Source organism: Lemur catta, chromosome 15 (assembly GCF_020740605.2).
Source record: "Lemur catta isolate mLemCat1 chromosome 15, mLemCat1.pri, whole genome shotgun sequence".
NCBI lineage: Eukaryota > Metazoa > Chordata > Mammalia > Primates > Lemuridae > Lemur > Lemur catta.
Genome location: NC_059142.1, coordinates 7,693,162 through 7,720,994, shown reverse-complemented (window position 1 = coordinate 7,720,994; position 27,833 = coordinate 7,693,162). Strand labels below are relative to the sequence as shown.

At 45.2% G+C, this 27,833-nt stretch overlaps 1 protein-coding gene and 1 non-coding gene across 3 annotated transcripts in view; both read left to right on the top strand.

Annotated features, from left to right (window-relative positions):
- The window catches only part of DNAH9 (dynein axonemal heavy chain 9), a 313,352-nt gene that overhangs the window by 252,694 nt on the left and 32,825 nt on the right, over positions 1–27,833 (top strand). For both annotated transcript variants that reach the window (XM_045527160.1, XM_045527159.1), the window contains 5 exons: positions 2,487–2,657; positions 4,407–4,529; positions 11,277–11,470; positions 14,482–14,630; positions 24,393–24,520. In XM_045527160.1, the coding sequence (XP_045383116.1) occupies positions 2,487–2,657; positions 4,407–4,529; positions 11,277–11,470; positions 14,482–14,630; positions 24,393–24,520 (765 nt within the window). The remainder of the gene's footprint in view (positions 1–2,486; positions 2,658–4,406; positions 4,530–11,276; positions 11,471–14,481; positions 14,631–24,392; positions 24,521–27,833) is intronic.
- LOC123621308 lies at positions 16,065–16,198 on the top strand. The gene has a single exon (XR_006729047.1). It is a non-coding gene; the product is annotated as a U4 spliceosomal RNA (small nuclear RNA).

The window sequence follows — 27,833 nt, the reverse complement described above, 5'->3', positions numbered from 1 at the left end:
GAGCTGCTCAGATGCCAGAAGTGAAAGAAAATTTTTTTTTTTTTTTTTAAGGATGGAAAAGAAAAAAGAGAGCTAAGATTAGTTTAATGTAAAGAAAATGTGAAATGTGCTTAGGTTTGTTATTTTCTTTAAATCTCTTCCTGAATTGTGAATCACTTTTAAACTGAGAAACTAGAGATTCTTTGCTGATCACTCTCATTTTGATAAAGACAGAGTTTTAGGGAAAAGCCATAGTAACCGCCTGGAGAAAGCCAGCCATTCTGTCTGTACAGACTTGCTCTGCAAGTGGAATCTTCCCAAATACCTTTGTGTGGTCTTGGGGTACATTATCAGCCTCTAACCAGCTATTTATTCCTATCTAAAATCTACCAAGAGAGCAAACATGGCAATGGATTGGGTTGAATTTGGGCAGAAGATTTTGCAAAGATAATCAAAGCTAATTGAAGGAGACAGGCTACAAGGGCTTTGTTAACAACAAACACCCTGGAACTCTGGAATCCAAAGAGAAATTGACACTTTTTTCCCCGTCTTGCAAATGAAGAAATACTGAGACTCAAATCTTATATGGTTTCCACTGAGGTTCAAATACTTGGTGTTAGAAAGACTTAAGGGTTTTTTCCGTCTTGAAGCCACAAAAGAAAGATGAAGAAAAGACTGGAAATCTACATAGCCAAAAATTGAAAAGGTCCAATTTTACCTTGGTTTTTATTTTCTTTAATGATGTGTTCTATTCATATCACAATTAAAATACAGCATTTCAAATATTTATGTTTATACATGGTCGGTATCTAAGTTTAAAACAGTGGAAAATTGATTCGTATGATTTTATTTCCTATTATTCCCATAATGTGTAGTTCAGAAGATGTACCCAAATCAGGCCACACTCCCAGCATTGCAGGAAGAGGGCACGAGGAAGGACACGCCCGAGAACTCAAATGACTACAGAGCTAATAGGAAGAAAAACAAAAAAACCCTGAGATTCTGATCATTTCCAAAAGGAAAAATCATTAGTTAACAATATTCTTCCTTTTGCTGTGCTACCCGGAGAGGGGTCCATGTGGTGTCGTTCTGAATTCCCATCGTAATTTAAAGGGAAATCTGCACAGTGCCCGGAGGCCTTGATGTCCTGCAAATGAGGGAGGAGGGTGTCCTCATATATTTTGCAGCAGAAACGCACTTCGGTGGAACCAGCCTTGACTTCCGGAAGGAACAGTATGTCTGCAAACGGAAAAGTGATGGCATCCATATCACAAATCTGAAGAGGACCTGAGAGAAGCTTTTGCTGGCGGCTTGTACCGTTGTTACTGTTGCAAACTCTGCCGATGTCAGTGTCACATCCTCCAGGAACTCTGCGCTGCAGTTTGCTGTTGCCTCTGGAGCCACTTCTGCTGCTGGCTGCCTCACCGCGGCAACCCTCACGCACCAGACCCGGGCAGCCTTCCGGGAGCCATGTCTGCTGGCAGTTACCGATCCTAGGCCTGGCCGCAGCCTCCCACAGAGACATTTTAGTTAACCCGCGCCTGTCTGCCACTGCTCTGTGTAATGCAGATTCTGCTCTGTGTTACGGGGACATCGCCATCCTATGCGACAAGGGTGCCCACTCAGTGAGTCTGGTGTAGCGCAGGCTGGCCCAGGAAGCTCTGCACCTGTGTGCTACCATCTGACATGAACGCCCATGGGGGTCACGCCTGGTTTCTACTTCTGCAGAGATGCTGAAGAGATTGAAAAGGGAGAGCAGACTGTGACCAAGGAGGAACTTCAGGGCGAATGGACGGCTCCGGCTCCTGCAATCACTGCTGCTCAGCCTGAGGCTGCAGACTGGTCTGAAGGCCTGCGGGTGCGAGCCCTGTGACTATTCAGCAGTTCCCCGCTGAAGCGCTCAGCCTGCCGCAAGAAGCCTGGTCTGCACTGCCCACAGCTCAGGCCACTGCACGGGTGGGATCAACCACTGAATGGTCTTAAGCTGTCCTTCCACACACTCACAAGATGGAAATAAGGTTGCCAGAAAATAAAAATTTAGTTTCTTTAAAAAAAAAATTCTCAGTGCCTATTACATGCAAGGGTCAGTTTTAGACAACAAAGTTGTACCAAACATTGTTTTTACCACCAAGAATTTCATAATCTACTGGATAGCATCATTAATCCCAGCTGGTTACTGCTACGCTATCTCTGCTTTTTATTCAGGTAGTTATCCAACAAAGACTTCGTGGATTTAGTTTAATTATTGTGGCTGCTGGACACTTCTGTTTCACTGATCAAAGCCATAGGCTCATCTCCGTATGCCCATAGCAGTGTGATAATTCATATGAGCAAACCGAGGAAATAGCTAATAGCACGTTTTCTTGTTACCGTTGTCCTTTCTTGGCAGGATATGCTGGCAAAAAATTTCTGTAGGCTGGAGCATTATCATATTCTTCCCATGTAAGACCACAAGGATATACAAAGGGACTTGTGTAAATTACCAGTGTCCTGCCTTCTGTCCCCAGGCGTTCAATATCGTCTTCCAGAAGGCTGTGGAGAGGGCGGCTCCTGGCGAGAGCCTCCGGGAGCGGTTGACTAACCTCATAGACAGCGTAACCTTCTCTGTGTACCAGTACACCGCCCGGGGGCTCTTCGAGTGTGATAAGCTCACCTACCTTGCCCAGCTCACCTTTCAGGTAAGAGTGGGTTAAAGAAGTTTTCAGACAAATAGGTCATTTTTAGTGCCCAAACAGCAGGTCTTAAGAAAGTTTTCTTTCAACATTATTTCCCGCAGCACAGTCGTCCCTTGGTATCCATGGGGGGTTGGTTCCAGGAATCCCTGTGGATACCAAAATCCACGGGTGCTCGAGTGTCTGACATAAAATGGCATAGTATTTGCATATAACCCACGCACACCCTCCCACATGCTTTAAACCATCTCTAGATTACTCATACTACCTAATACAACGTAAATGCCAAGTTAACGATGGCTATACTGTATTGTTTATAGAATAATGAAAAGGAGAAACACACCTGTGCATGTTCAGTACAAATGAATTTTTTTCTCAAATGTTTTCGATCCACGATTGGTTGAATCCATGGGTGTGGAACCCACGGATAGGGAGGGCCAATTGTGTGTCTGGACGTCAGACAAGAAGGCTCAGTACTGTGCATGCTGCCCCTACTGTTTCCCACACATGGCAGACATGCTTAATCAATCGTTGTGCTTTCCTTGCTGATCCTGTATGATCTAAGATCCTCCTCAACGTAGCCCTATCCATCAAAACTGACACTGAAGATGAAACTAGATGGCCATGCCAATAACTAGATGTTTTTTGAGATGCTGTAGAACTATGGTAGAGTGTCCTTCACTGTTTGTTTACCTTTGGATTGCAACTTTACTGAGCCAGCCTCCCCCTGGGATAAGAACCTGCACAGGCCTGTCTCTAGCTATAGCAGGCCTGTCTCAAGGGCTTGGGAAGCAGGAACTTCCAATGTTGTGGCCTCTTTGAGAAGAAACCCTTGTCTTGCAGTTATTTTCAATGTCAAAAAGTCATGAGAATCTACTGCCTTGTGTGTATCCCTCTAATCACCTGGAATTGGGATTTTGTTCAATCTGTAAGTTGAGAGTACTGCCTACATTATCCTGAGGGCCTTTTCCAATTCTCAAAGTCAGCTGACTCTGTTGGCACCTTTCAAAGCCTGAGTTCATGGATGTTACTGTGACCTCGCCCAATCTGTGTGACGGCTTGGCCTTCGCAAAGAAACTTGGACCCCCCCTCCCGGTGTGACTCACGAGCTCTCACCAAGCCAATGCTTTTCCCTCCCACGCACACGCCTCTCTAATTCCCTGCCACACCTCTGCACTTTCCATTCCCCCCTCCCTGGAAAGTCTTCCCTTCCTGTCTAAATATTCCCATCTCGTACAATAGTTTCTCCAGATCCAATTCAAAGCTACTTATAGAAAGTTTAGTCAAATGAATCCCTCCCCATCCCCCACTTGCCAGTCACTCCCCTATTCTGGAACCCCTTTAGCATTACTGATTCACATCTGCATTTCTGGCTTGCATATATTTGTATGTCACTTTGACACTTGCCTCAGATCGTGTCATTTGCATGCGTCATCTGCTCAATTAGATTACAGGAACATACTTCATGGCTTTTATGCTTGACACATAATAAATGTTTGCTAACCAACATATCCAGTCATTCACAGTGTGCATGTAAGTCACCCTGATATTTGGGGTGAAACTAGATTGACACGGACGAAATATGCATGAATATAGACTCTCTTCCACTCTACCCTTGTTAAACCACTAAAGCTTATGGGCCAGTTCTAGTGTTAGAGGCAGCAATAATTACCCTGGGTAATAACTCCTCAGATCTCCGGGTCCCTGTGGCTACCACAAGGTAAAGAAACACAGTGTCATTTTTCCACGTTGCAGATTCTCCTCATGAACCAGGAAGTCCATGCAGCAGAGCTGGATTTTCTGCTGCGGTTCCCAGTGCAGACAGGCACCACCAGCCCAGTGGACTTCCTCTCCCATCAGGCCTGGGGAGGCATCAAGGTCAGTATTGGCCCCTAGAAAAAAGTCAAGTTCTCATCTTCAGAGTTTGTTCCTGACACTTGTCCTCCTGAAGTCAATGGGGCTGTCTTTTGGAGTTCAAGCACAGAGCTGTGTTAAACATCGGTGCATTCCTTTCCCTATGCCCCTTCTGCAAACCCACCCTTCTGGGCCTGCAGAGAAGGAACAGGAACAGGAGCATGCTGCAGTGTGGGGGCTCTGCCTCCAGGGTGTGAGGGGAACCAGAAGTTCCTGAAAGCCCCTCTGAGTCAGCCGAGCTGCCTTTCACCTGCCGCGGTTCAAGGCTAGAAGGTGGGCTCCTCAGCGAGCCGCTGGGGCTGATGTGGCGAGGGTGCCACAGCACTGCCATGAAACGAACAGGTGCTGGGACTCAGGCATCTTGTGTGAATCCTAACTCAGACTCCAAGCAGGGGATGCCTTTCAGCCTGGGATACTCCGCAGTTAATAAGGTAACAGCTCACATGCACTGGGTGCCTCCGAAACAAACGTATTGCCTTATTTCACTCTCGAGTTCACTTGGGCAATATGTATTATTTGTTCCCATTTAACACATGAGGAAATTGAGGTCTGACAGCTTACAAGAAGCAAATTCAGGACACAAATTTTGGTCTCTCTGATGGCAAAGCCTATTTTCGTTCCATATTGTGCAGCTTAGTGCAGCTGATATTCCATGAGCATTGGGAAGATCACAGCTATAAGGTCCTTTCCGCAAGGGCCATGCCTGCATCCCCAGGGCCTGACACGACGCCTGGAGGCAATGCTGACGAGGTGACACCACCTCCAGAGAGCCCGGGCCCCATGCTCCCTGTGCGCTACCCAGCGCGTGCCCGTGGCAGGTGCCGATGCAGGGTGAGAAGCAGCATCTGCATAAGAGGAATCCTGTTTGCGATCTTCTGTTTGTTGCATTTTATGGGTGTTCAGTAGCACAAAGAAGTACGGTCTAAGGTAATATGATTGGCCTTCTTTCTCCTTATATTTTTTACTAAAATTTTTTATTTTGAAGTAATTGTAGATTCACATACAATTTTAATAAATAACACAGAGATAGCTCTTGTACCCAGTTTCCCACAGTGATAACATCTGGCAGTACTGTAGTACAATAACACAACCGGGAAATTGACATTGATACAATCCACTCATCTGATTCTGATTTCACCAGTTTAACATGCACTCATGTGTGTATGTTTCATTTCATCACATGTGTAGATTCATATAATCACCATGATGGTCAAGATATAAAAAATTACATCATTACAAGACCCCTCATGTTGGCCTTTTATAACCACAATGACCTTTCCTTCCTCTAATTCCTAATACCTGACAGCCACTGCTCTGTTCTCCATTTGCATAATTTTTTTTCATCTCAAAGATGTTATATAAATGGAATAAAAGTATATAACCTTTTGGGATTGGCTTGTTTACTCAGCATAATTCCCTTGAGATCTAGCCAAGTAGATTTGCTTTATAACAAAAGCCTAGAACTTAATCATTTATATGCATGCTGTACCCTTCAAAGGAGTCATCTCAGGAAATTCGAAGCTAATTCCACTAGTGCTACCGTTGCTCAAAATAGTTTTCCAACTTCTTTTTCAGAGTCCCTATTGTTTCAATCAACTTTAGGACTGTACCTAAATTGGGAGTTGTCAAACTTTTACTGTAAAGGGCCACTTAGAAAATATTTAGGTTTTGCAGGCCTGACTCTCTGGCAGCTACTTTACTCTGCCAAAGCCATACACAGTATATAAATAAATGGAGATGCCTGAGTTCCAATAAAACTTTATTTACAAAAGCAGGTAGTGGGCCAGATTGGCCCTGCAAGCTGTAGCTTGCCAATCCCTGATCTAAATAATAAAGGTGTAATTTTATTTTTATTTACCTTCATTTGTCATTCTGGGCCCAACCTAGTGACTGGGAAGGGGAATAATATATTTGGAAAAAAAGCAAGGGGGAACTCCATTCACAAGAGTAACCAAAATCAAAAAAGTTACAAAATACCTAAGAATGAGTATAATAAATGCAGAGATGTGGAAAGCCATCAACTTTTCTAGGCTACATAAAATACAAATGAATAGGCACACTTTGGAGGATCACTGTTCAAAGTAAATACAATGCAGGCCACATATGTAATTTAAAATTTTCTGGTAGCCACATTAAAAAATGTAAAAAGAAATGGATGCAATTAATTTTTATAAGATATTTTCTTTAACCTAATATAGCCAAAATATTATTATTTCAATATGCAGTTATAAAATTAACAAGATATTTCATATCTTTGTACTTTGAAATCTGATATGTATTTTTTAGACTTATAGCTCATTTCAATGCAGATACTAAATTTTCATCAAAAAAAATTTAGATGCTTTCATAAAATTTAGAGGTAAAACAGTTGATTCATAGACCCAAGTCATTCCAAACACCTTCAGAAGTTTTCCAATAACTAAAACAAGTCCCAGTTTCTACACTTAAATTTTAAAACAATGAAAATTAAATATAATTAAAAATTCAGTCCCTCAGTCCCACTAGTTACATTTCAAGTACTTGATAGTTACTCAAGGCCAGCGGCTACCTTGCAGGACAGTATGGCCCCAGAGCTTGGAATAATGACTTATGGTCTGATGCCCTTATGGAAAATGATTTCTGGAAAGTGGTTCTGACTGAACCCATCTGTAAAACTAGAGCAATGATGGAGATGGACGAGTTGACACATCTCTGGAGACAGACATTGCTGGATTCAAGTTCAACTTTGTGTGTATGTGCCCTCTGGCATGTTACCTGATTTCTCTGAGCCTTTGTTTCCTCAGCTGCAAGATGGTAATGATAATGCCTTTCTCACAGGGTTATGTAAGACACGGAGTCAATAAATAGAAGCTGATTGTGGTCACAGTCATTTTATTTGTAATACAAAGTACCACAAGCCAAGTGGCCTTAAAACAACAAAAGTTTATTTTCTTACAGTCTGGCGGCTAGAAGCGTGAAATTAAGGTGAGGGCAAGGGCCATCCTGCCTCCAAAGCCCGTAGGGATGGACGCTTCCTTGCCTCTTCCAGTGTCCATTAGCCCCTGGCATTCTTTGATTTGTGGCGCCATCTAATCTCTGTCCCCATCTTTACATGGCTGTCTTCCCTCTGTGTGTCTCTATATCTCTCCTCTTCTTATAAGGGCACTCGTCATATTGGATTAGGGACCCCTAGTGACTTCATCTTAACTTAATTATATCTACAAAGATCCTGTTTCCAAATAAGGTCACATTCACAAGTCCAGGAGGTTAGTTCTTCAATATATCTTTTAGGGGGCACAATTCACCCATGACAGTTATGATTATGAATTACCGAGCTATAAGGTATAGATATGCTGTGGTTGATACAGGTTGCGCCTGATAGAATTTGTCCAAAGAAGGAAAAGCTTTCAGAAACTGTGAGTTGCCCAGTTGGGCCAAGTGCAGTTGCCTTTCTCTATATTATCTCCCAAAGGCCTCTGCAACAAAAGTCATACAGAATAAATGATTCATAAGCACTCTTTCATGCTTTCCCTTTACATAGCTCAACTTGAAAGCTACATGCAATTTAGTTTCATTTCTCTTTGCCCAAAATGGATTGTTTAGTTCACTTTGCTTCTCTTTGCTTTTTGGTTTTGTTTTGTGGGCTAAGCTCATCTGGCTATTCAAAGGATTTTGCCAGCGAGTAAAACTTTATCTCTCGATATGAATTTGTTACACAGAGCAGCTAAGTCCAGACCCATCAGACTCCAGCAGAGTACAGGGTATGAGCAGGTGAAACACAATGCATTATGTAGTACGCATTGTCGAAACCTTTGATGAATGCTCTTTTTAAGTGTTCCGTTGGATTTTAGCCTAACGAAACAAAATAAGTATAATTGAATAGGACATGATTAAAAATGTTTTAAAGGATTCTGTCTATGAGATAGATTGATTGCCTGTTTCCCCAGAATAACTAATAAGCAGGTAATGAATGGAATCTTTATGATACAATACTGCTTTTGTTTTTTTCCTGTGAAAGAATTTTTTAAGTCCCATCGAATGCCGAACTTTAAGGTAATGGGCATGTTCTGTTCTCCATTAGAAAATCTCATCTGTGATGAACGCCTTTGTTAGCCTTTGAAAGGGCCCTTCACTACCACTCCGGTTGCCAATTTAGCGCAGTTGTATTTTGCTACACAGTCCAAAGTAATTAGGTTAATTAGTCATTTCCATTTAGCTTATTAGAAGGCTAGAAATCCCTTTCCCTCATTTGGAAGATTAAATGTTGCAATTGTGTCCAATCCAGAGCTTCAAGAAAGTGTGTTTCAGACCCAGCCCGGCAGCTGGGAGCACCGATCACAGTGTAATTTGCTCAGCTTTGTGAAGATGCCAGAGGGGGGAACAGGGCTGCAGAAGGGTTAATGGTGATGCAAGCTGGGAAGAGGGGGTGAGCGGCTGCCTGGAAGAAGATGAAAGTTAGTTCCACAGCGCAGAGAGGAATAATTACAGCAGCTGCAGCTTTCTCAGCCTGTCAAGAGCCGTCCTGCTGTCCAGGCAGATGTCAAACCTTATTAACAGAGCACTTCCTAAGTGCCAGGCAGCCCGCGGGGCCGAAGGCATACAAAGATGCCTGCGAAAGTTCTTGCCCACAGGGAACTCGCAATCTTGTGGGAGTAACAGACAAGTAAACCAGCAATTGCAGTTCAATAGCTCTGGGAGCCTCCAAGGAAGGACAAGGGAGGGCTTCATGGTACTCAAAGCACTTGTATCTACATTAGAGTATGAGGTATGGCAGACCAGGATCATTTGGCCTCATTTTCCAAATGGAAAAAAACCAAAGACCACAAAGGTTTCAGAACAGGCGCCAAGTGCACTCACTGGCTCCTTAATGGTGGTGCTGGGGCCAGAACTGCCCTCTCTTGGTGCACTCTCCGCCTCTCTCGCTCCACCTCTCGCTGCGCCCCACACTGAGGATCGGCCGAGGGTCCCTCCCCTGCTCTGAGCGGTCAGGGGAAAGTGGGAAGCCACAGAGCCCACGTCAAAGGATATGTTAAGCCAGAACATGGGTTTATATCCCCACTGGAGAGGAGCGTAGGCAACCCCAGGTCAGGCGTCCATCCTTCTGCAGTGTCCGTGACTCGTACCACGATCACTCTGCTCCCTCTCGAGCCCTACGCTCTCCCTCCTCCAGGCTTTGGCTCTTTTTGATCCTTCCCTTAAAATGTTCTGTGCTTGTCATTCACCTTGTACCCCCTAGTACCTGCCATGCCGCAGGCCCTTCCGTGAATGTTGCAAGAGTAGACGGGTGAGTGAATGAACTCAAATAACAAGAATGTATTGAGTTCCTTAGAATTCATGGCACTGTGGCAGGGGCTTTAGACACACAGTCCAGCGTTGAATCTCATTGGCACAACCACACGTACAGGCAGAGCCGAGTCATGGTGGCAGTACTGCAGGTAATTAAGTGTCTAAGTGAGCGATGTTGATGTGGGCGCTCTGAAGAAGCAGGATGGAGCCCCCACACTCAATCAAGACTGATGATGCCACACACATACTAAGTGGGCATGAAATATCTCCTTACTCAGATACTGAGGCTTTCCAGGCAGAGCAGGGGAGCTCACGGGCAGTCTGAAAATGGCTCGAGAGAGCCAGGAAAGGAGACCGCCTTGGGGTTTTCAGGTGATTAGCAGTGGGGCCGGGGTGAGGGTTTCTGTGCGTGGGCAGGGGCTTGCCTGGTACAACTTCCATCCAATGCCAAAGGAGGGAGAGCCCAGGCTCACTTTTCAGCATGCCCAGGTGTGGGGCAGAACGGGACGAGGAAGGATAAGGCTTAAAATCTATCAGCAGTCAAACATCTATAAACTAAGGCAGACTCTTTATTAAGGATGTCAACACAGTGAATAGCTCTGAATAGTCTGCAAAAGGATGGGAGGTTTATGTGTTCTAGGATAGGGAGGATGTGCCCAAGGGAGGTTGCAGATTTTTGAACTGGACTTTACAACTTGTAGAACCTTAACAAATAATAATTGTGCCAATGAAAGAAAAGGAAGAAGTAAAATTTGGTGGAGAACAGGATCTTATCTATGGGGAAAGTAGTACGAACAAAGGACTGAGTTGGGAACGAGTCAGGCACATTTTCTAAGTTTGGGGGCAGATAAGCGTGGACAGAGTGGCACAGAATAGGACACCCGGTTTGCTGGCTGCAGGGAGGCACCAAATGAAGAGATCTGGTTACCAAGTGATGCATTTGGACTTAATCTTTACAGAAATAGACAACCTATGGAAATTTTAAGAGTTGGCATTAATATAAAGCCAATGAATGATTTTAGAGACATTTGAAAAAAGGAATTGATAGGGTTTGGTGGCAGAATGAGTTTGGGGCTGAAAGAGAGAAGTCAGTGACTTTAAGTGTCCAGGCTCCGTGACCAGAATAATTATGCTGCCTCTTCTCTCCCCCTTTTCCATGCAATACCCTGCAGGCAGGTGTGGCTCAGTCTCTGCTGCTAATAATATCGCCAGAATTTTATTTGCTAAGCCTTGCCCATTACTGTGGTCGTTTGCTGAGGATGAGCTGATCAATATCCTTCCTCTTCCTTGATTTTCCCTGGGGGAAGATCCAAGGCTCCAGACAAGAGTATAAATGAAACAGAATCGTGTGCATAACACCCTCTTGTCTCTCAACCCCAACACAATGCAAATGACAACTTTCTGGAGAAACTGCATTTCAGAGCAAGATTCTCTGGAATTTCCCAGGCACTTTCATCAATGGAGGAATTCTGTAACCTGGACCGGGACATAGAGGGATCTGCCAAGAGCTGGAAGAAATTTGTGGAGTCAGAATGTCCCGAGAAGGAGAAGTTCCCGCAGGAGTGGAAGAACAAGACGGCCCTGCAGCGCCTCTGCATGATGAGAGCCATGCGGCCTGACCGGATGACCTACGCCATGCGGTAGGGAACAGGGGTGGTGGGAGGCCCAGGATAGGCCAGGGGTAGGGGCACTCTCAGCGTGGCCAGGTTAGCAGGGCTGAGCTCCAGGGACATGTGTACACAGTAATGGGAGCCTTTGCGCCTACATCCACAGTCCTGTGAGCCCTGCCTCTCTGTGTACACCACGTACTTTCTTAATGTCTTAGTGCAGCAGTCCCCAGTGTTTTTGGCACCAGGGACCGGTTCCATGGAAGACGATTTTTCCACAGATGGGGGTAGTCATAAGGGGATGGTTTAGGGATGATTCTAGCACATTCCATTTATTGCACACTTTATTTCTATTATTATTACATTGTCACTTGCCACTCACTGGTAGGGTTTTGATATGAGTCTGTAAGCAACTGATTTATTATGGTCTCTGTGCAGTCAAACCTCTCTGCTAATGATAATCTGTATTTGCAGCCGCTCCCCAGTGTTAGCATCACCTCCTCAGCTCCACCGCAGATCATCAGGCATTAGATTCTCATAAGCAGCTGCAACCTAGATCCCTCGCATGTGCAGTTTACAGTAGGGTTTGTGGTCCTATGAGAATCCAATGTCTCCGCTGATCTGACGGGAGGTAGAGCTCAGGTGGCGACTCCAGCGATGGGGAGTGGCTATAAACACAGAGGAAGCTTCGCTCGCCTCCTGCTGTGCAGCCTGATTCCTAACAGGCCACGGACCAGGGGGGTGGGGACCGCAGTCTTCGTGGACAGTCTGGAAAGAGGTGCCAATCAATGTCAGCCTTGAAAAGGGTTCCGACCACGTCTAAAGTGGCAGGAGATGATGGGTTTCAGAGGACAGATGGAGGGATCATCCTTCTAGGAAAAGCATTTCTTCCTCACAAACAAGGGGGAGGGAGGTGGGTGTGGCTGTAGTTAAGGTGGTAAACAGATGGCAGGAAGCTGAGAAGGACTTCATCCCCGGCTTCTACTTTCTCTGAGAAGTAGGAAACAAGATCGTCAGTTGCATCTGCCTGCAAGGGGAGGTGGTGGAGGCGGGTATTTTCAAAGAGCAGAGAAATTTGAAATAGGATCTGTGAAAAAGTCAGGGAGAAAACTGACCAGGGAAACCCACAGAATTCCAGGTGGCACTGAGGGCCCGCCTAGCCAAGCCCCTGCACTGTGGCGGTGCTAATTTTCACCACTGGGTGGTTTTCTCCAGAGGCCCAGGTGCAGATTCGGAGCTGATCCAGAGCTCGGGTCATCTCCAGTTGGGGGGCTGGAATAATGGTTAGGCATGGGAGGTGACGGTGTTGGCCAGGGAAGGGTTACAGGTCATAGGCCATGCGATCCATACAGGCAGCAAGCAGGTTAGTGATTGCCTGGGGCTGGGAATAGGAATTAACCACACAGACACAAGGAATCTCACTGGTGTGATGGAAACGTTGTAAAACTGGATGATGGTGAAGATTGTACAGTTGGGTAAATTTATTAAAAATCATTGACTAGTACATTTAAAATGGGTAAATCTTACGCTATGTTGATTACACCATAATAAAGTTATTTTGAAAAACAGAAGAAGTTGTTGGCCACGGAGTCTTTGCTGGATAGGAAAGAAGTGAGGAGAATAAGGGATGAGAGAACATTCCAGGGAGGCCAAGGTACCAAAATCCCTGCACCTGTTGTGGCACCAATACGGGCGAAGAATGGGTGCAGCCGGGTAAATTGTTAAAAGAACTGTGAGCATAGGAGGTTTGGGTCAAAGAGTGGGATGTTTCCATTTATGTTTTTTTTTTGTTTTTTTTTTTTTTTTTTTTTTGAGACAGAGTCTCACTCTGTTGCCCAGGCTAGAGTGAGTGCCATGGCATCAGCCTAGCTCACAGCAACCTCAGACTCCTGGGCTTAAGCGATCCTACTGCCTCAGCCTCCCGAGTAGCTGGGACTACAGGCATGAGCCACCATGCCCGGCTAATTTTTTTTTTTGTATATATATTTTTAGTTGGCCAGATAATTTCTTTCTAGTTTTAGTAGAGACGGGGTCTCACTCTTGCTCAGGCTGGTCTCGAACTCCTGACCTCGAGCGATCCACCCGCCTCGGCCTCCCAGAGCTAGGATTACAGGCGTGAGCCACCGCGCCCGGCCACCATTTATGTTTTCAGACATAGAAAAAGTTGCCAAGTGATGACAGGGGTGAGGGTGTGGCCATGGAATTAGGTGGCTGAACGGGGGGTAGAAACGCAGATCATTTGAGTCGAGATCACTAAGAATCTAGAGGATTGTCCACACGGATGTTGCTGTCACCCCGGCTGAAGGAGAGAAAGTCAGTGAATGAACAGAGTGACCAAGGGGGCAGTAGATGACATGGATGTGCAGGGGTCGTAGTGACACAGCCTGGGGACATGAGCCTCAAAGGTGCTGCGAGAGTGGAAAGGGAATGGCTTGAAAACAGCAGTGGGCAGTGAGAAGGACCCCAGTCCCACCTGCCAGCCCTGAGGTATGTCAGGTGCAGGAGAATGAGCCCAGCTGAGAAGGCTACAGGGAAAAGAGTGTCCTTGAGGGAAAGTGGAAGTCTCAGTTGAGGCCGGGAGTTGGGGCAGACATTCAGTAAGTGGTCACAGCTGTGAGGATCTGTTTGGCATAAAATGAGCTACTTTGGAAGGGAACAGGTGGGCAGGGCTAGGAGACAGCAGGGATATTGAGTATGGAGGATTTAGCTGCCTATAAGCTTTCAGAAGTCAGCGGCCCTGACACTCTCCTGGCTGATGGGGTGATGTGAAAAGACCCCCGGCTCCCGGGAGGGAGGCAGTGATGGCCCGGGAGGATGGCGTTCAGGAGCCTGGATCCAGGTGAGCAGCCTGGCAACTGGCAGCACCTGTTGCTAAGTTTTGACTCAATAAGTAGTGAACTTGGAGCCAGTCCTAGCTCTGTAACTGCTTTAGCCCCTGACCTTGAGCACAACCTTCATTTCTATAGGCCTCCATTTCTCAAATGTATATCAATTTTGCAATTGATGGACATATATAAATATATATGGACTTTTTTTTCTGGCAGAGATTTTGTTGAGGAGAAGTTGGGAAGCAAATACGTGGTGGGAAGAGCATTGGATTTTGCTGCCTCATTTGAAGAATCAGGGCCAGCCACGCCCATGTTTTTTATACTGTCTCCCGGGGTGGACCCCCTGAAGGATGTGGAGAGTCAAGGTGAGAAAGGCCCCCTCGTGGAGCCGAGGCTGCACCAGCCCCCTGCCCTGTAGTTCTCTGGATCTATCGGTCTCTCTTTTCTAAATTCAAGGGTCATCGCGTAATACCCACCATGTGCAACATACAGAAGTCAGGGCCATTGCTGAGCAAAAGCAGAAGATCACCTGCCAGAGAGAGGAACGACCACTCTGAGCTATGTGAGGCAGAATCCACAGCAACAGTGTCACCAGGAGGCCTGGTCCCCTCCAGGCCACCTCAGCCGTGCCCCACACCCTAGCCAGAGCAATCTTTCTGAAATGCTAGTACAGTCCTTTCAAAGTCCAAACTCCTTAAAATGGTTTTATGTCCCTTGTCCTCCCCTATTCCTGATTAGTTTCCTACAGCTGCCGTAACCAATTACCACAAAGTCGGAGGCTTAAAACAATGGAAATTTAAAATCTTACCATTCTGGAGGTCAGAAGTCACAAGTGGGTCTCTTTTCCTTATAAGGACCCTTGGCGATTACACTGAGCCACCCATATAATCCAGGATAATCCCCGAATCTCAGAATGATTGCTTTAATCGCGCCTGTAGAGTCCTTTTTGCCATGTAAAGTAACATACTCACAGGCTCCAGGGACTCGGGCGTGGACATCTTTTGGCGCCAGTTTTTCTGTCTACTGCATTTCCCTGCTTCTCTCTCTCCCACCCTGCACTGCAGCCATCACATTTAATGACTTTCCATTCTCTAAAACAGGCTGTTTCCACTCCTGCATCCCCACCACCAGGGTAGCCTCTACTCATCCTTCGGATACCAACTTCAATGTCACCACCTCCAGGGAGCCCCTCTTGAATGCCAAGGTGCTAGGTTTCCCTCCCATGTGCTCCCAGAGCACCCTGTCTTTATGTGTGCCACATTGGCATTGTCTAGCAACTGCTGTGTCTTACTATGAGTGAGAAGTCCTTGGGAATCGCGTGTCTTTTTCACTTAGTGCCCCCCACTGCTTCCCCTTGCACTGTGTCTTTCATGTGATGGGCCCTCAGTAAATATATGTATACACACATAATATGTATGAAATATATTTAATGAAGGAATAAGCAAATGAGTGGCTCATCAAAACTATAAAACTGGCAATGCTTTGACATTTTGCAAAGTTAAATGAATAACCAACAGGTTTTTATAAAACAAGTTGTTTATAATAAATAATTCAGACTGTGTAATACAAATCCATGGGCGGTCATTGTATTATTCATTATGGAATGAATGGAAAATACAGCATATGCTTTGTGCTTTGGGGGAGGTAAGATAAAGCTAACTTGGCCCTAAAGAATGGATAAGAAGTGTATAATGAAAAGAATTATCTTATTCACTAATTAATGTGCATTTTCATAGTCTCCTAAAAAATGCAAGTAACACCTGCTCATAATTTTTTAAAAGAATCAATAATAAAGAAGCAGCTCTGAGCAATGGCATAGCCAATGGGGTTTATCCAAGACTTGATTATTGCTAATGGAAAACTTTTCCCAATACCCCACCGTGATGACTTGCAACAGAGACAGCACTGGCAATTTTTAACAGTCTATATAAACAAGATACAAAGAAGAATTTAAAATGAAAAGCAACAGTCCCCAGCTCCAGCGCTTCCTACACTCAGCCCCACTTCCCAGGCCTATGTTTTTGTCTGAATTTCTGAATTTAGTCATCTTGAGAGTGACATCTCTTTTTCTTACTAATAATTTTATATCGCTATTTTTGAACTTAGCAATTTTATGTACAGCATCAATTCTCGATATGAAAAAGACCACTGTGTTGTATCTGTGTGGTCTTGGATTCTGTATGTTTCTGTCTGGTAGCCATGCATCACAGAGCCAAATGGATTGACTATACAGTTGTCCCCCTTATACATGGCGTATTGGTTGCAGGACCCCTGCATATACCAAAATCTTCGCATACTCAAGTCCCACAGTGGGCCCTGTGTATACGAAAAGTCAGCCCTCTGTATACATGGGTTTCGCATCTCTCCAATACTACTGTATTCTTTTTTTTTTTTTTTGAGACAGCGTTTCACTTTTTTTGCCCGGGCTAGAGTGAGTGCCGTGGCATCAGCCTAGCTCACAGCAACCTCAAACTCCTGGGCTTAAGCGATCCTACTGCCTCAGCCTCCCGAGTAGCTGGGACTACAGTCATGCGCCACCATGCCCGGCTAATTTTTGCTATATATATTTTAGTTGGCCAGATAATTTCTTTCTATTTTTTTAGTAGAGACGGGGTCTCACTCTTGCTCAGGCTGGTCTCGAACTCCTGACCTTGAGCGATCCACCCGCCTCGGCCTCCCAGAGTGCTAGGATTACAGGCGTGAGCCACCGCGCCCGGCCACTACTGTATTCTTTTATCTGAGTTTGGTTGGAAAAAAATCTGTGTATAAGTGGACCCGCACAGTTCAAACCTGTGTTTTTCAAGGGTCAACTGTACTTTCTTATTTTCTGTATTCTTTTTGTTTAATTGACAGACAGTAATTGGACATACCAGGTGCATAGTGATGATGTGATGCATATGCTGTGTAGTGATCAGAGCAGAATAATTAGCATATCCATCATCTAAACACTTATCACTTCGTTGTGTTGGGAATGTCTAATATCCTCCTTCTGGCTATTTAAAACTATGTAATATATTATTGTTGACTATAGCCTTGAGGTTTTGGCATTAGTGGCTTCACTGACTGAGCTACACTGCTCCTCCCAAAGCCAGCCAATTCTTAGAGATAGCAAAAGGCTCAGCTGGGAGCATGCCTTTCACATGCTACCTGACCACCCAGAGTCTGCACTCCCAACCATTCCTTTATCTAACTCACACACCAAGCCAGCAGTCCCCCTGGCCTAAATCAACCCAGTGCCTCGTAGCAGGCACGTAGGGATAGTCCCATTGCCCCAAAACCCACCAGAATTATTCAAATTAGCCAGTCCTAAACTGGTTGCCCTCAGGAAACATAAGTAATAAGTCTTCTTTCAGTGGCATTTGCCCCTCTGTGTCATCACTCAGCCACCTCCATCAATTAAAATCCCCCCATGCAAACAAGACACACTACTGCTCACTAAGACACGCCTCTTTCTCCCAAATTTTTCAGCAGTTTCAGAGAGATGTAATTCACCACCCATACAATTCACCCATTCAAAGTGTGCAATTCAAAGTATTTTGGGATATTCACAAGGCTGTGCAACCGTCACAATATTCTAATTTTAGAAAAATGTTGTTTCCCCTAAAAGAAACCGTATCTCTACTAGCAATCACTCCCCATTGCATCCCACAACCTCCGCAGCCCTAGTCAGCCGTCAGCTTACTTTCTGTCTCTAAATATTTGACTACTCTGGACATTTCAGATACATGAAATCGTATAGAATGTGCTTTCTTGTGATAGCTTCTTTCACTTAGCATCATGTTTTCAAAGTTTAACCATGCCATTGCATGTATCAGAACTGTATTCCTTTTTACGTCTGGATTATAGTCCATTGGTTGGCGATACCACACTTGGTTTCTCCATTCCTCAGTTGATGGACACGGAGGCTGTTTCATCTTTTGGCTGCTGTGAATGCCCCTGCCACGACCATCCCTGTGCAAGTTTTTGTGTGAACTTTTGTTTTCAGTTCTCTTGAGTATATACCTAGGGGTAGAACTGCTGGGTCACATGGTAACTTTATGTCTAACTCTTTGAGGAACTGCCAAACTGTTTTCCAAAATAGCTGAACCATTCTGCATTCCTACCCACAATATGCAAGTCCCAATTTCTGCACATCTTTGTCAATATTTGCTATTGTCCGTCTTTTAATTATAGCCACCGTAGTGAGTAGGACGTGGTAGCTCCTTGTGGTTTGGATTTGCATTTCCCAAATGATGTTTAGCATCTTTTTATGTGCTTCTAAGGACATTTATATATCTTCTTGGGAGAAATGTTTACTCAAATTCTTTGCTCATTTTTAAAATTGGGTTATTTGCCTTTGTGAGTTATAAGAACTATTTATATATTCTGGATACAAGTTCCTTATCAGATATATGATTTGCAAATATTTTCTCCCGTTCTGTGGTTTTTTTGTCCACTTTCTTAATGATATTCTTCAAAGCACAAAAGTTTTTACTTTTGCTAAAATCCATTTTTCAAACATATCAACATTTTCAGGGAGGTCTGGGTGGGCCTCCCAAGTGGGCAGCAGCCCTTTTGGATCCCCAGTCACACTAGAGCCATTTGCGCAAATGCTTCTTTTTGTCTGAAATATTTTCAACCATCTATTGCCTACTCACCCTGCAGGTGTCAGTCACTCCCAGCCTCCTCCCTGTAAAACCACTTGGTGCCCCGTGATGTGTTCTTACAGCACCTATATGTTTGCTCTGGAGCATTTAATACAACTCTAATTTAATCATCCTTTTATATTTGTAGCTTATGTGTGCCTGCCTGCTGTCACTAACATCCTTGAGGTCAGGGACCATGTCATCTTGCTCATCATTTTCTTACCAGCATCTAACAGTGTAACCGGCACAGAGAACGTGCTCAGTAAATATTTGTTGAGTGAATTAACAAACGAATGAACGAATGAATGAATGTCGTCAGAACTGTGGCCATGGCTAAATCATTCCTGACTTTCACTCTTTATAGAGTTCTGTGTTCCTTCCGTTGTCCCCTGGAGGCATTGCTCCTTTCATATTGATAAATCTAGTTTCTTCATTTTCATTCAGTATTTTCCCTTTTGGAAGCTTTTATATACCCTGTTTATGAGCAATTTCCTACTGTTCTTAGCCAGTTGACCTCCAACTATTCCATCATGTCATTTGAAGCTTCCTGTCATCTCAGGCAAACTAACCCCCGCTTGATCTATATTGGTTATTTGTCTCTGAATACATTACCTCGAGCCTGTCCTTGGCTGAATCTTAACAGATATTTCCTTACCAGAAGCAATATTGCTGTTCATCAACTAGAGATACTTAGGCACCTGTGTCTCTTTCTCTCTCTCTTCCTTCCTCCCTGCCTCCCTGATGCTTTGGTTTATTTTCTAATTCACCCATTTAGAACATATATTGCGGTGACATCCATAGGTCCCACATCTTGAATCCAATCAGCTTGGCTGATGGGCTCCTAGTCTCACATTTGGAATCCATGTGGCTGAGCTAAACACTCTCCTCTATGTCCCCAGCCTCAGTGTGTTAGCTAAACTTACTGTCTCGTTGCTTGTGCAGTCTGTTTCTCAGACAATTCACTGTTTTCCTCCATTTGGATGCTTAAAAAGCTTGGAATCCTTTCCCATCTTTGGGTATTTGATGCATGTTCTCTGTTCCTTTGTTTCAACATAACAGTTCTTGATATTGGGTAGGGCTTTAAAACCCTGAGAGTGGCCAGGCGCGGTGGCTCATGCCTGTAATCCTAGCCCTCTGGGAGGCCAAGGCGGGTGGATCACTAGAGGTCAGGAGTTCGAGACCAGCCTGAGCGAGACCTCTGTCTCTACTAAAAATAGAAATAAAAATTATCTGGACAACTAAAAATATATATACAAAAAATTAGCCGGGCATGGTGGCTCATGCCTGTAGTCCCAACTACTTGGGAGGCTGAGGCAGGAGGATCGCTTAAGCCCAGGAGTTTGAGGTTGCTGTGAGCTAGGCTGACGCCACAGCACTCACTCTAGCCTGGGCAACAAAGTGAAACTCTGTCTCAAAAAAAAAAAAAAAAAACCCTGAGAGTCAGACTGAGGATTTGTTCCCTTGTCCTCACTCCACCCCACCCCCCCAAAAAAAACGCATGTACCCACACCAAACAAAATTCTGAATATGATTGTGGGAGTTCCCTAAGCCCCTGAAGCTCATCCATTGGTCAATTAATAATTAATAATTCCCTTGATTAGGAACCTACACTTTTCTGGCATTTTTGTGCTTCCCAGTCTCCTCCAGGATTTTCCTCCCTCAATGATTATGATGGAGGAGGAGGAGGAGGAAGAAAGGGAAGTGGAGGGGAAACTCCTTCCATTTCTCTTGGCCTCTGTTCTAACGTGAAACCTACCACCATCCACCCTCACTGCTTCCTTCCTGCCTCCTCTGATCAATCCTGTGACAGTGCTGTCATCGTACCCCCTTCTCTCTTTGCTCATCACCTTCTTCCCAAATGAGCCACACTTCCTCATGCACATTTATTTTGGCTTTTGGCTTTTGCTTCATCTACTTCTTCCTTGTTTTCAGTCACCCATGACACCTACCCCCTTGGGTGGCTGTGAGGATGACAGTGACATCTCAGAAGTGAAAAGGCTTTGGAAAGTCAGCGCTGCGGTCACGTTGCACAGCACAGTGGCACCACACGGCGTTCCGATGATGATGACGGTTCGTCTGTGCTTTGAGGCAGCGCAGTTTGTCCCTTCCATCACAGCTTTTTGTCACATCCTTTCAAAGCACAGCTTCCTCTTTAGCCCTCGCCTTCCTGCCCTCGCGCAGGCATCTGCTCCAGTCTTTCTTTCACTTGTCTGCGGCGGGATCTTGGTGGTCTTCACCCTTCTTGTCCAATTACCTGGCTTTGACAAAATGAATTCTGTTATTTCCACCTAGTGATCAGAAAGATTTTTCCACCTTTGCCTTCTGCCGCCTCCCGTTTCCCTTCCCAGCGTTCTGGTCAGAACCACGAGCTCGCTTAGGTGCTGGGAGGCCAGCTGCCGGGCGTGTCCAAAGAAGTGGTTTTCAGTTGAGTGTCTCTGCAGCCAGATGGTGCATTCTTTGCTTTGAGTCCCTTTTTCATTCGTCCTGGTTCCATTTGCTTTTCCTTAGGAGGCAATTAAAAGTTGGTCAGGCTGGGGCAAGTAGAGTGTTTAGTGAGTGGCTTCAAGATTAATGGAATATTTTTTTTTTTGCTATGAGAGATGTTCATTGATTCGTGTGCCAGGGAGCAGGAGAATGAACAGAGATATATAAAAAGGTTGAAGATACAAAAAGAGATGGGATTTAGAGAGCAGACAGAGGGAGAGCAGAGGGGAGGACAGTAAGGGGGGATGTGCAGATAACGTGGCAGTAAAATGGGGGAGTTTCTACCAGAGGACATGTGTTTCCTCAGGGAACCGGAGAGTCAGAGGGTGGGGGCCATTAGGAGGCTTAAGGACACAGGCGTAGGGTACTGTAGCTGACTTCTGGACACACGGAAAAAGTGAGCAACAGCACTCAGGTTGAGAATTCACCGAAATGTATTACTTTTCTCTTTTATTAATGCTTGGACTCAGAGCTGGGGTTTTACAAAAGTCGGATAGTGCAGAAGTGGCAGAGGCAATGGAGTTGAGGATTTTGTAAGATCATGCTTCCAATTAAGGATTACTGAATCTACATTAAAACAAAAGGGGAGGTAAAGGAGAAGATTGAAAAAAGTGGAGGAGCCAAAGGACTAGATATTTCACTGGAGCAGAATCTGAGGTGGGGAGGGAGTGAGAGAGGGAATAATTTGGGAAGTGGGAAGTGACAGTCATGGGCGGACAGGAGAGAATAACGTTCCAGACATGGGACAGATCTCAGACACGTCAAAGCCCTGGGTGCAGCCATCGGAAGTCAGTAGCGGAAATGGATGGGCGTTAAGCTCTTTGAAGATGAGGAGGATGAGGAAGCATGAGGCTGGCTGCGTCTGAGTCATCCATACTGACATTAAAGCTTACCAGGACAATGATGCAACAGGAACCAAGCTCCAAAGCCCCTGAAACAGTGAGTCTCACTGAGAAGTTGATTGAAGGCAGAGAACATAAAAGTTCATAGGTAATATAGCCAGGTGTCAAGTGCTTCAATGAGGAAGGGTCTTTATATGAGGGTGGGGAAGAAAGAGCCTGCAAGTAGCAAGAGAACCCTAGAAAAATGCTCCCCTTCCTCCAAATACCACAGGTGCATGGAGCTAGAGAGAGGACCCCAGGAGTTGCAGTGTCCTGCAAGAGCCTGGAGGCTGATGAAGCTCACCATGAAGATGTTAGGAGAGGTTTACAGTGGGGCACAGTTCTGGGTGACACCCGCATATGGAGAGTTGGAAGCAAGGTCAGAAAGGCAGTGGGGCGAAGGCACGGAAGCCATAGCACAAAACTAAAGTGAACTCCCGGGAGAACTTAGCTGGCCAGAGGGCCTTGCTCAGTTCCCAGCAAGCTACATTGAGAGCCTCAAGGTCGCAGATGGCAGGACTCTGCCAGGTGACCTCAGCAAGCCCTGAGGCTCTCATGCGATGCGGTCGTCTTTGGCTGGGTGTTCAGACAGCGAGAATCCTACCCATTTTTCTCCTTCTCAATGTTTCCAAAACCCATTTCTTTCTTGCTGGCCCCACTGTCATGCCTCCAGCCCCGTTAATGCAGGCTGATCCTAGCGGGCTCAGCGGCACTGGGCTCTGCTCCCGATGATCCTGCCAGTCCGCAGTTTTCAAACCCATCTTTCTTAAGCGCCTCCTTTCCTGTATCCTTCTCTTGCTAATAAAGAAAATAATAGGCTCCTTCGTGAGCCGAAATGTCACAGAAGCCATCTAATAATCCCAGCACCTTTTATCCTGGTATTTTCTCTGGAATAAGTTGTTTATCTCCCCAGTTCCAAAGCTGACATCAAATTTATTGCCAGCTAGGATTTATGGAGTTTAATAAAGGTGTTTCTTGGGTTCATCTCAGCTAAATCTATAATAACTATTTCTCACTGTAAAAAGTCATCATCTTGCTTTGTTCTATGCATTTGAACAAGAGTCTATATATATTTTTTAATATTTAAAAGAAATATCGAATAGTAATGGTATTTTTCAAAACTGTTCTGTGCAAGAATCAAAGTTCATTCTTCGGTTTTAGTTCCTCTGAAACTAATTTGTTTAAAGTACAGGCTTTTGTTCTGTTTTTCTTTTTTAATTTCTCCTCTTTTTTTTTCTCATCTACTTCACCTTCCTAGAAAAATTGCTTGAGGATATCTTCATGATGTTATATATACATTTTTATGATCCTTTTATCTAAAGAATATTATATGATTTCTCTAAACGTTATGGGATTGAGTTAATAGCTAATGTCTAAGCAGAATTGGTCCTCTATCTGAAGGGCGTTTCTTTGTGTTGTTTTCCTTGGGCTTGGAGAGAAGCTTGTGGGCTTTGCCCTTGCTTGGACGGTGTGGCTGTGACGTTTGTGTTTCTGTGGTTGTTCCCTTAGTCCATTTGCAACACCTGCAACTTTATGAGGATCCATCCAACAGGATGTTCACACGTAACCAACCAAGCCGCTTCCTGTCTTGTATCTTTCCTCTCTTCACTCCAACTCTTGCAAAATGATGAGGTCACACTTGCCTCTGTGTGGGGAACGAGAGCGGAGATTAATAGGGAGTAAAGCACATGAAGCCAGAACTACCTGAATGCTGCCCGCTCCGACTGCACCTTCCAGTAAAGCTCCAGGGAAGACCCAGTGTCTACTCCGAGGACAAAGCAAGCCAGAAGGGACCACAGCCACATGCTTGCTACTCTGTGACCCTTTTCACATCAGCACTCTCCAGGAGAGCGGGCCAATGTCCGGTCCTCAAATGAGAGCTGGTCAGAACATCAGCACCTCCGCCCATTCTTGGAGATTAAGTGAGGAGGGAGGAGTGAAGCGATCTTGGTCTGAACAAGTGTTTCGTTTTCGTTTGGGAACAAAAAGCTGGAAGCACTGACATCTCTGAGGATTGGGAGATGGGTTCAGGCATGCCTGTGTGATGGCTGACAGGAGGGTATGAATTTCCTTATGAATGTTAAACAACACAGATCATCAGACGCAAGAAAAAATAACAACTGCACCCTCCTTTTAGGAAAAAAACTTGGATATACCTTCAACAATCGGAACTTTCACAATGTGTCTCTGGGGCAAGGACAGGAGGTAGTGGCAGAGGCTGCGCTGGACCTCGCTGCCAAGAAAGGGCACTGGGTCATTTTGCAGGTATGCCTCTCTGCCCTGAGCTGGTCATTCTTGTCCCCGTGCCTGCTGGGCTTCATCCCGCTGTCTCTGGGCTTCTCAGTCCACTCTTGCCTTCACAGCCACCTGTCCTTCCACGCCCCTGTCCCCTTCACGTCCCGATCTCTTCTCCTTCCAGTTCTCCCCATGCACATGCTCTCCTCCCTGCACCACCTCTAATACCTCTTCTTCTCCCGCCTCACCTGCTCCGCTGCTCTCTCTAGTCTCCATAGCTCTGCTCACAAAAGGGAGCAGATTCCCGATCCTGTGCACGTGCAGCAAGCTGGTATTTAATCGAAGGCCATGGCAGCCAGATTCTTTCCTGTGAACTTTGTGGAAACTTCCTCTGTTGTCCCTTTATACTGTGCTATGTGTCATAGGCCCTTCGTTACACATGTGACTAGAATGTGCAAACAACCATAGCCTATTTGCTGGGAGTTCACACTGGTGTTTGGAAATCTGGAACCCCTAGTACTAGCAATTTCGTCAGACAGTTACAAGGGGAAAGGCTGCCTCTCTTCCATCATGGCCTGTCCTCTTAATCCTTTTTTATACAACATGTGTGGATGCTGGAGCAGAATATGCTACAGTCACCTCTATTACAGCTCCATGGCTGTGTTGACAGGGTTTGTTATAGGACTGCACTGTTCGCTAAATTTCCTTACGAAAACAGATACTCCTTGTTTACCTTTTACCGCCCAGCCCACTGCCTTGAACATAGTAAACACCAAAACCAAAGCCTGGTGGGTGAAAGAATCAGTGAAGAAATTAAAGAAAGAAAGCATAAATGCAAAAGCCAGTCACTCCCGTCCCATCCTGACTTCCATTGCCAAGACCCCCTCTGTCTCCCAAGTCACTCTCGGCACCACATCTCGGGGCTTCACCCTTAATTGTTTTGTTATTTATTCGGAGTCTAGCGACTGAGGACTCTGCCACTCCCTGGGACTCCTTTTCCAGAAGCAGCAGGAATCTCAGGAGAAAGATGATGACAGCTGGGGTCCCTGCTTCCTCCCACTCAGATCAGCACAGGCTGACTTGCCAAGAGACCCCTTCAGGGCACTAGCGCCTGGGGAAGCCAGCTGCTCAGCCTGGAGGTCCCGTCTGTTTCTGAGACTGTGCTGCCTCCAACGAGCCCATCCTCCAGCACCCACCGGCTGCCCAGGGCACCCGAATCTGGCGCAGATGTGGCTGCTGGGAGCTCTCAAATACTGAACTCAGAAATCCCTCTTTAATCCCTGACGATTGGGCATTTCCAAGGGAAATGATAATGAAAACCCTGGGTGCCTGCCTCTCCCCCAACCCAAGGAAACATTTGAGTGTTGAATAGATATAATCTGTCCCAACTGTAAAATGCTAACAGAAAAAAAAGACTCTTGCTGGTTTGTAACATCTCTGTTAGGAATCCTAGCTACGCTGGTTCTAAGAATTCCCTGGTTTACTGAACTAGACTGGACCAGAATCCCACGGAACAGTATTTCCCAGCCTATAAACCTGAGAGATTCACTGGAAAAATAGGAAAAACCATTAACAAGCTCATCTTTCAAACTTTGGAAAACCCTGCACACAAATCCCTCTCAGGAAGATTTTCAGCCGGGCACACTGGCTCACACCTGTGGTCCCGGCTACTCAGCAAACTGGGGCAGGAGGATCACTTGAGCCCAGGAGTTGCAGGTTGCAGTGATCTATGATCGAGCCACTGTACTCCAGCCTGGGTGCTAGAGCGAGTGATATGGGTGATAGACTCATATCTTAAAAAAAAGAAGATTTTCAGTACATTCATAGGTTAATCATATAGAAATCTCATTCAATCCAGTACCTCCCAAATTTAGTTGAACACAGACCTTCTTCATGGACCTAACATCTATTAACATCCCATGGCACACTTTGGGAAATACCGCTTGAGGACCCTAGCCCAGATGAGCTAGGGATTGTCTCTTGGGAAAACTGGCTTCTCAGGACCTGGGTGAGAGAACAAAGCTACTCTTTCCCCTCCTCCTTCCTGTCTGCAGGGGCTGTTGGTGGGTTTCCCAGGCCCTGCCATATCCTGGCCCATAAACCCAGGGAGGCAGCCTCAGGGATCTCTGAATCCAACCCAGGGTTCTATCTCCCAGCCTGCCCTGCCCAGTGGCAGAAGTTGGAATTCCTGAAGAAGCAGAAGCGGCCAAATTACTCATTTGTGGGTTGCTGGCGATGCCAGCTATCTCTAGGTAGCCTACTAAACTCTCTTTTCCAATAGAGTGATTGTAAGTGAATTCCTTAATTTAGCAAATTTTCATCTCAACAACTACTGATCTTACATTGCATTTGGCAATATACAAAGCCCTTTCAAATCCACTACCTTTGGTTATTTGCAGCAACCCTGTGAAATAAGTATGGCAAACATTATTATTATTTCTCTTTATACAGAAGAGAAAACAGCACTCAGAGAACAAATTGCTGTGGTCCAAGTATTGTGCTTAGTGCTGATCTGTGTAGTTAAGGCTCTGCATGCCTACTTCCTCAAATATTTACCAAGGAGCTTTTATCTATCCACTATAATGAAACACATTGCAATGAATCCAAGTGACTATCCTCACTAAAGTGAAAGGTGCATTCTGCAAATTAATGCTGAGAAATAAATGTAGGATTCGATATGTAGACAGACAGATAGGAATCAGGTTTGGGGGACGGAGAAAGGCTCAAAGACCAGACAGAGAAATTTGGGATTGGAGAAGAGAGGCTTTGTCGTCTTTGAACAGCATTGACTCAGTGTGTTTTAGGAAGATAAGTTTGGCAACAATTAGCAGAATGGTTTGGAGAGGAGGAGAGACAACTCAGGAAAGCTAGCTAGAAGGAATTTAAATCAGTGCCTTTCAAATTTTAACGTGCATACGAATTACTGCCCAAGGATCTCGTTAAAATGTGCTGATTCGGGAAGTCTGGGTAGGATCTAAGATTCTGCATTTCTAACTAGCTCCTAGGTAATGCCAGCAATGCTGGTCCATAGGCCCAGTTTTGACTGTCAAGAGTTCAAACAATCTAAGTGTCAGGGCATAGGGAATTGGACTTGGGATTTAACCACGTGTTAGATTCTGAAATTGTGGGAACTTGTTAGAAATGCAAATTTTCAGGCTTCAACGTAGACCTGCCAAATCTGAAATTCTGGGGTTGGGGGAGCAAAAGAATCTGCATTTTAATAAGCCCTTCCAGTGATTCGCATGCACAATCAAGAACACTAGCTGGAAAAACTTAGGATATCAAGGGATAAAGCTTGATTGCAAGACTCTGTGATGTGATTTAAGACATTTCTGCCCTTAAA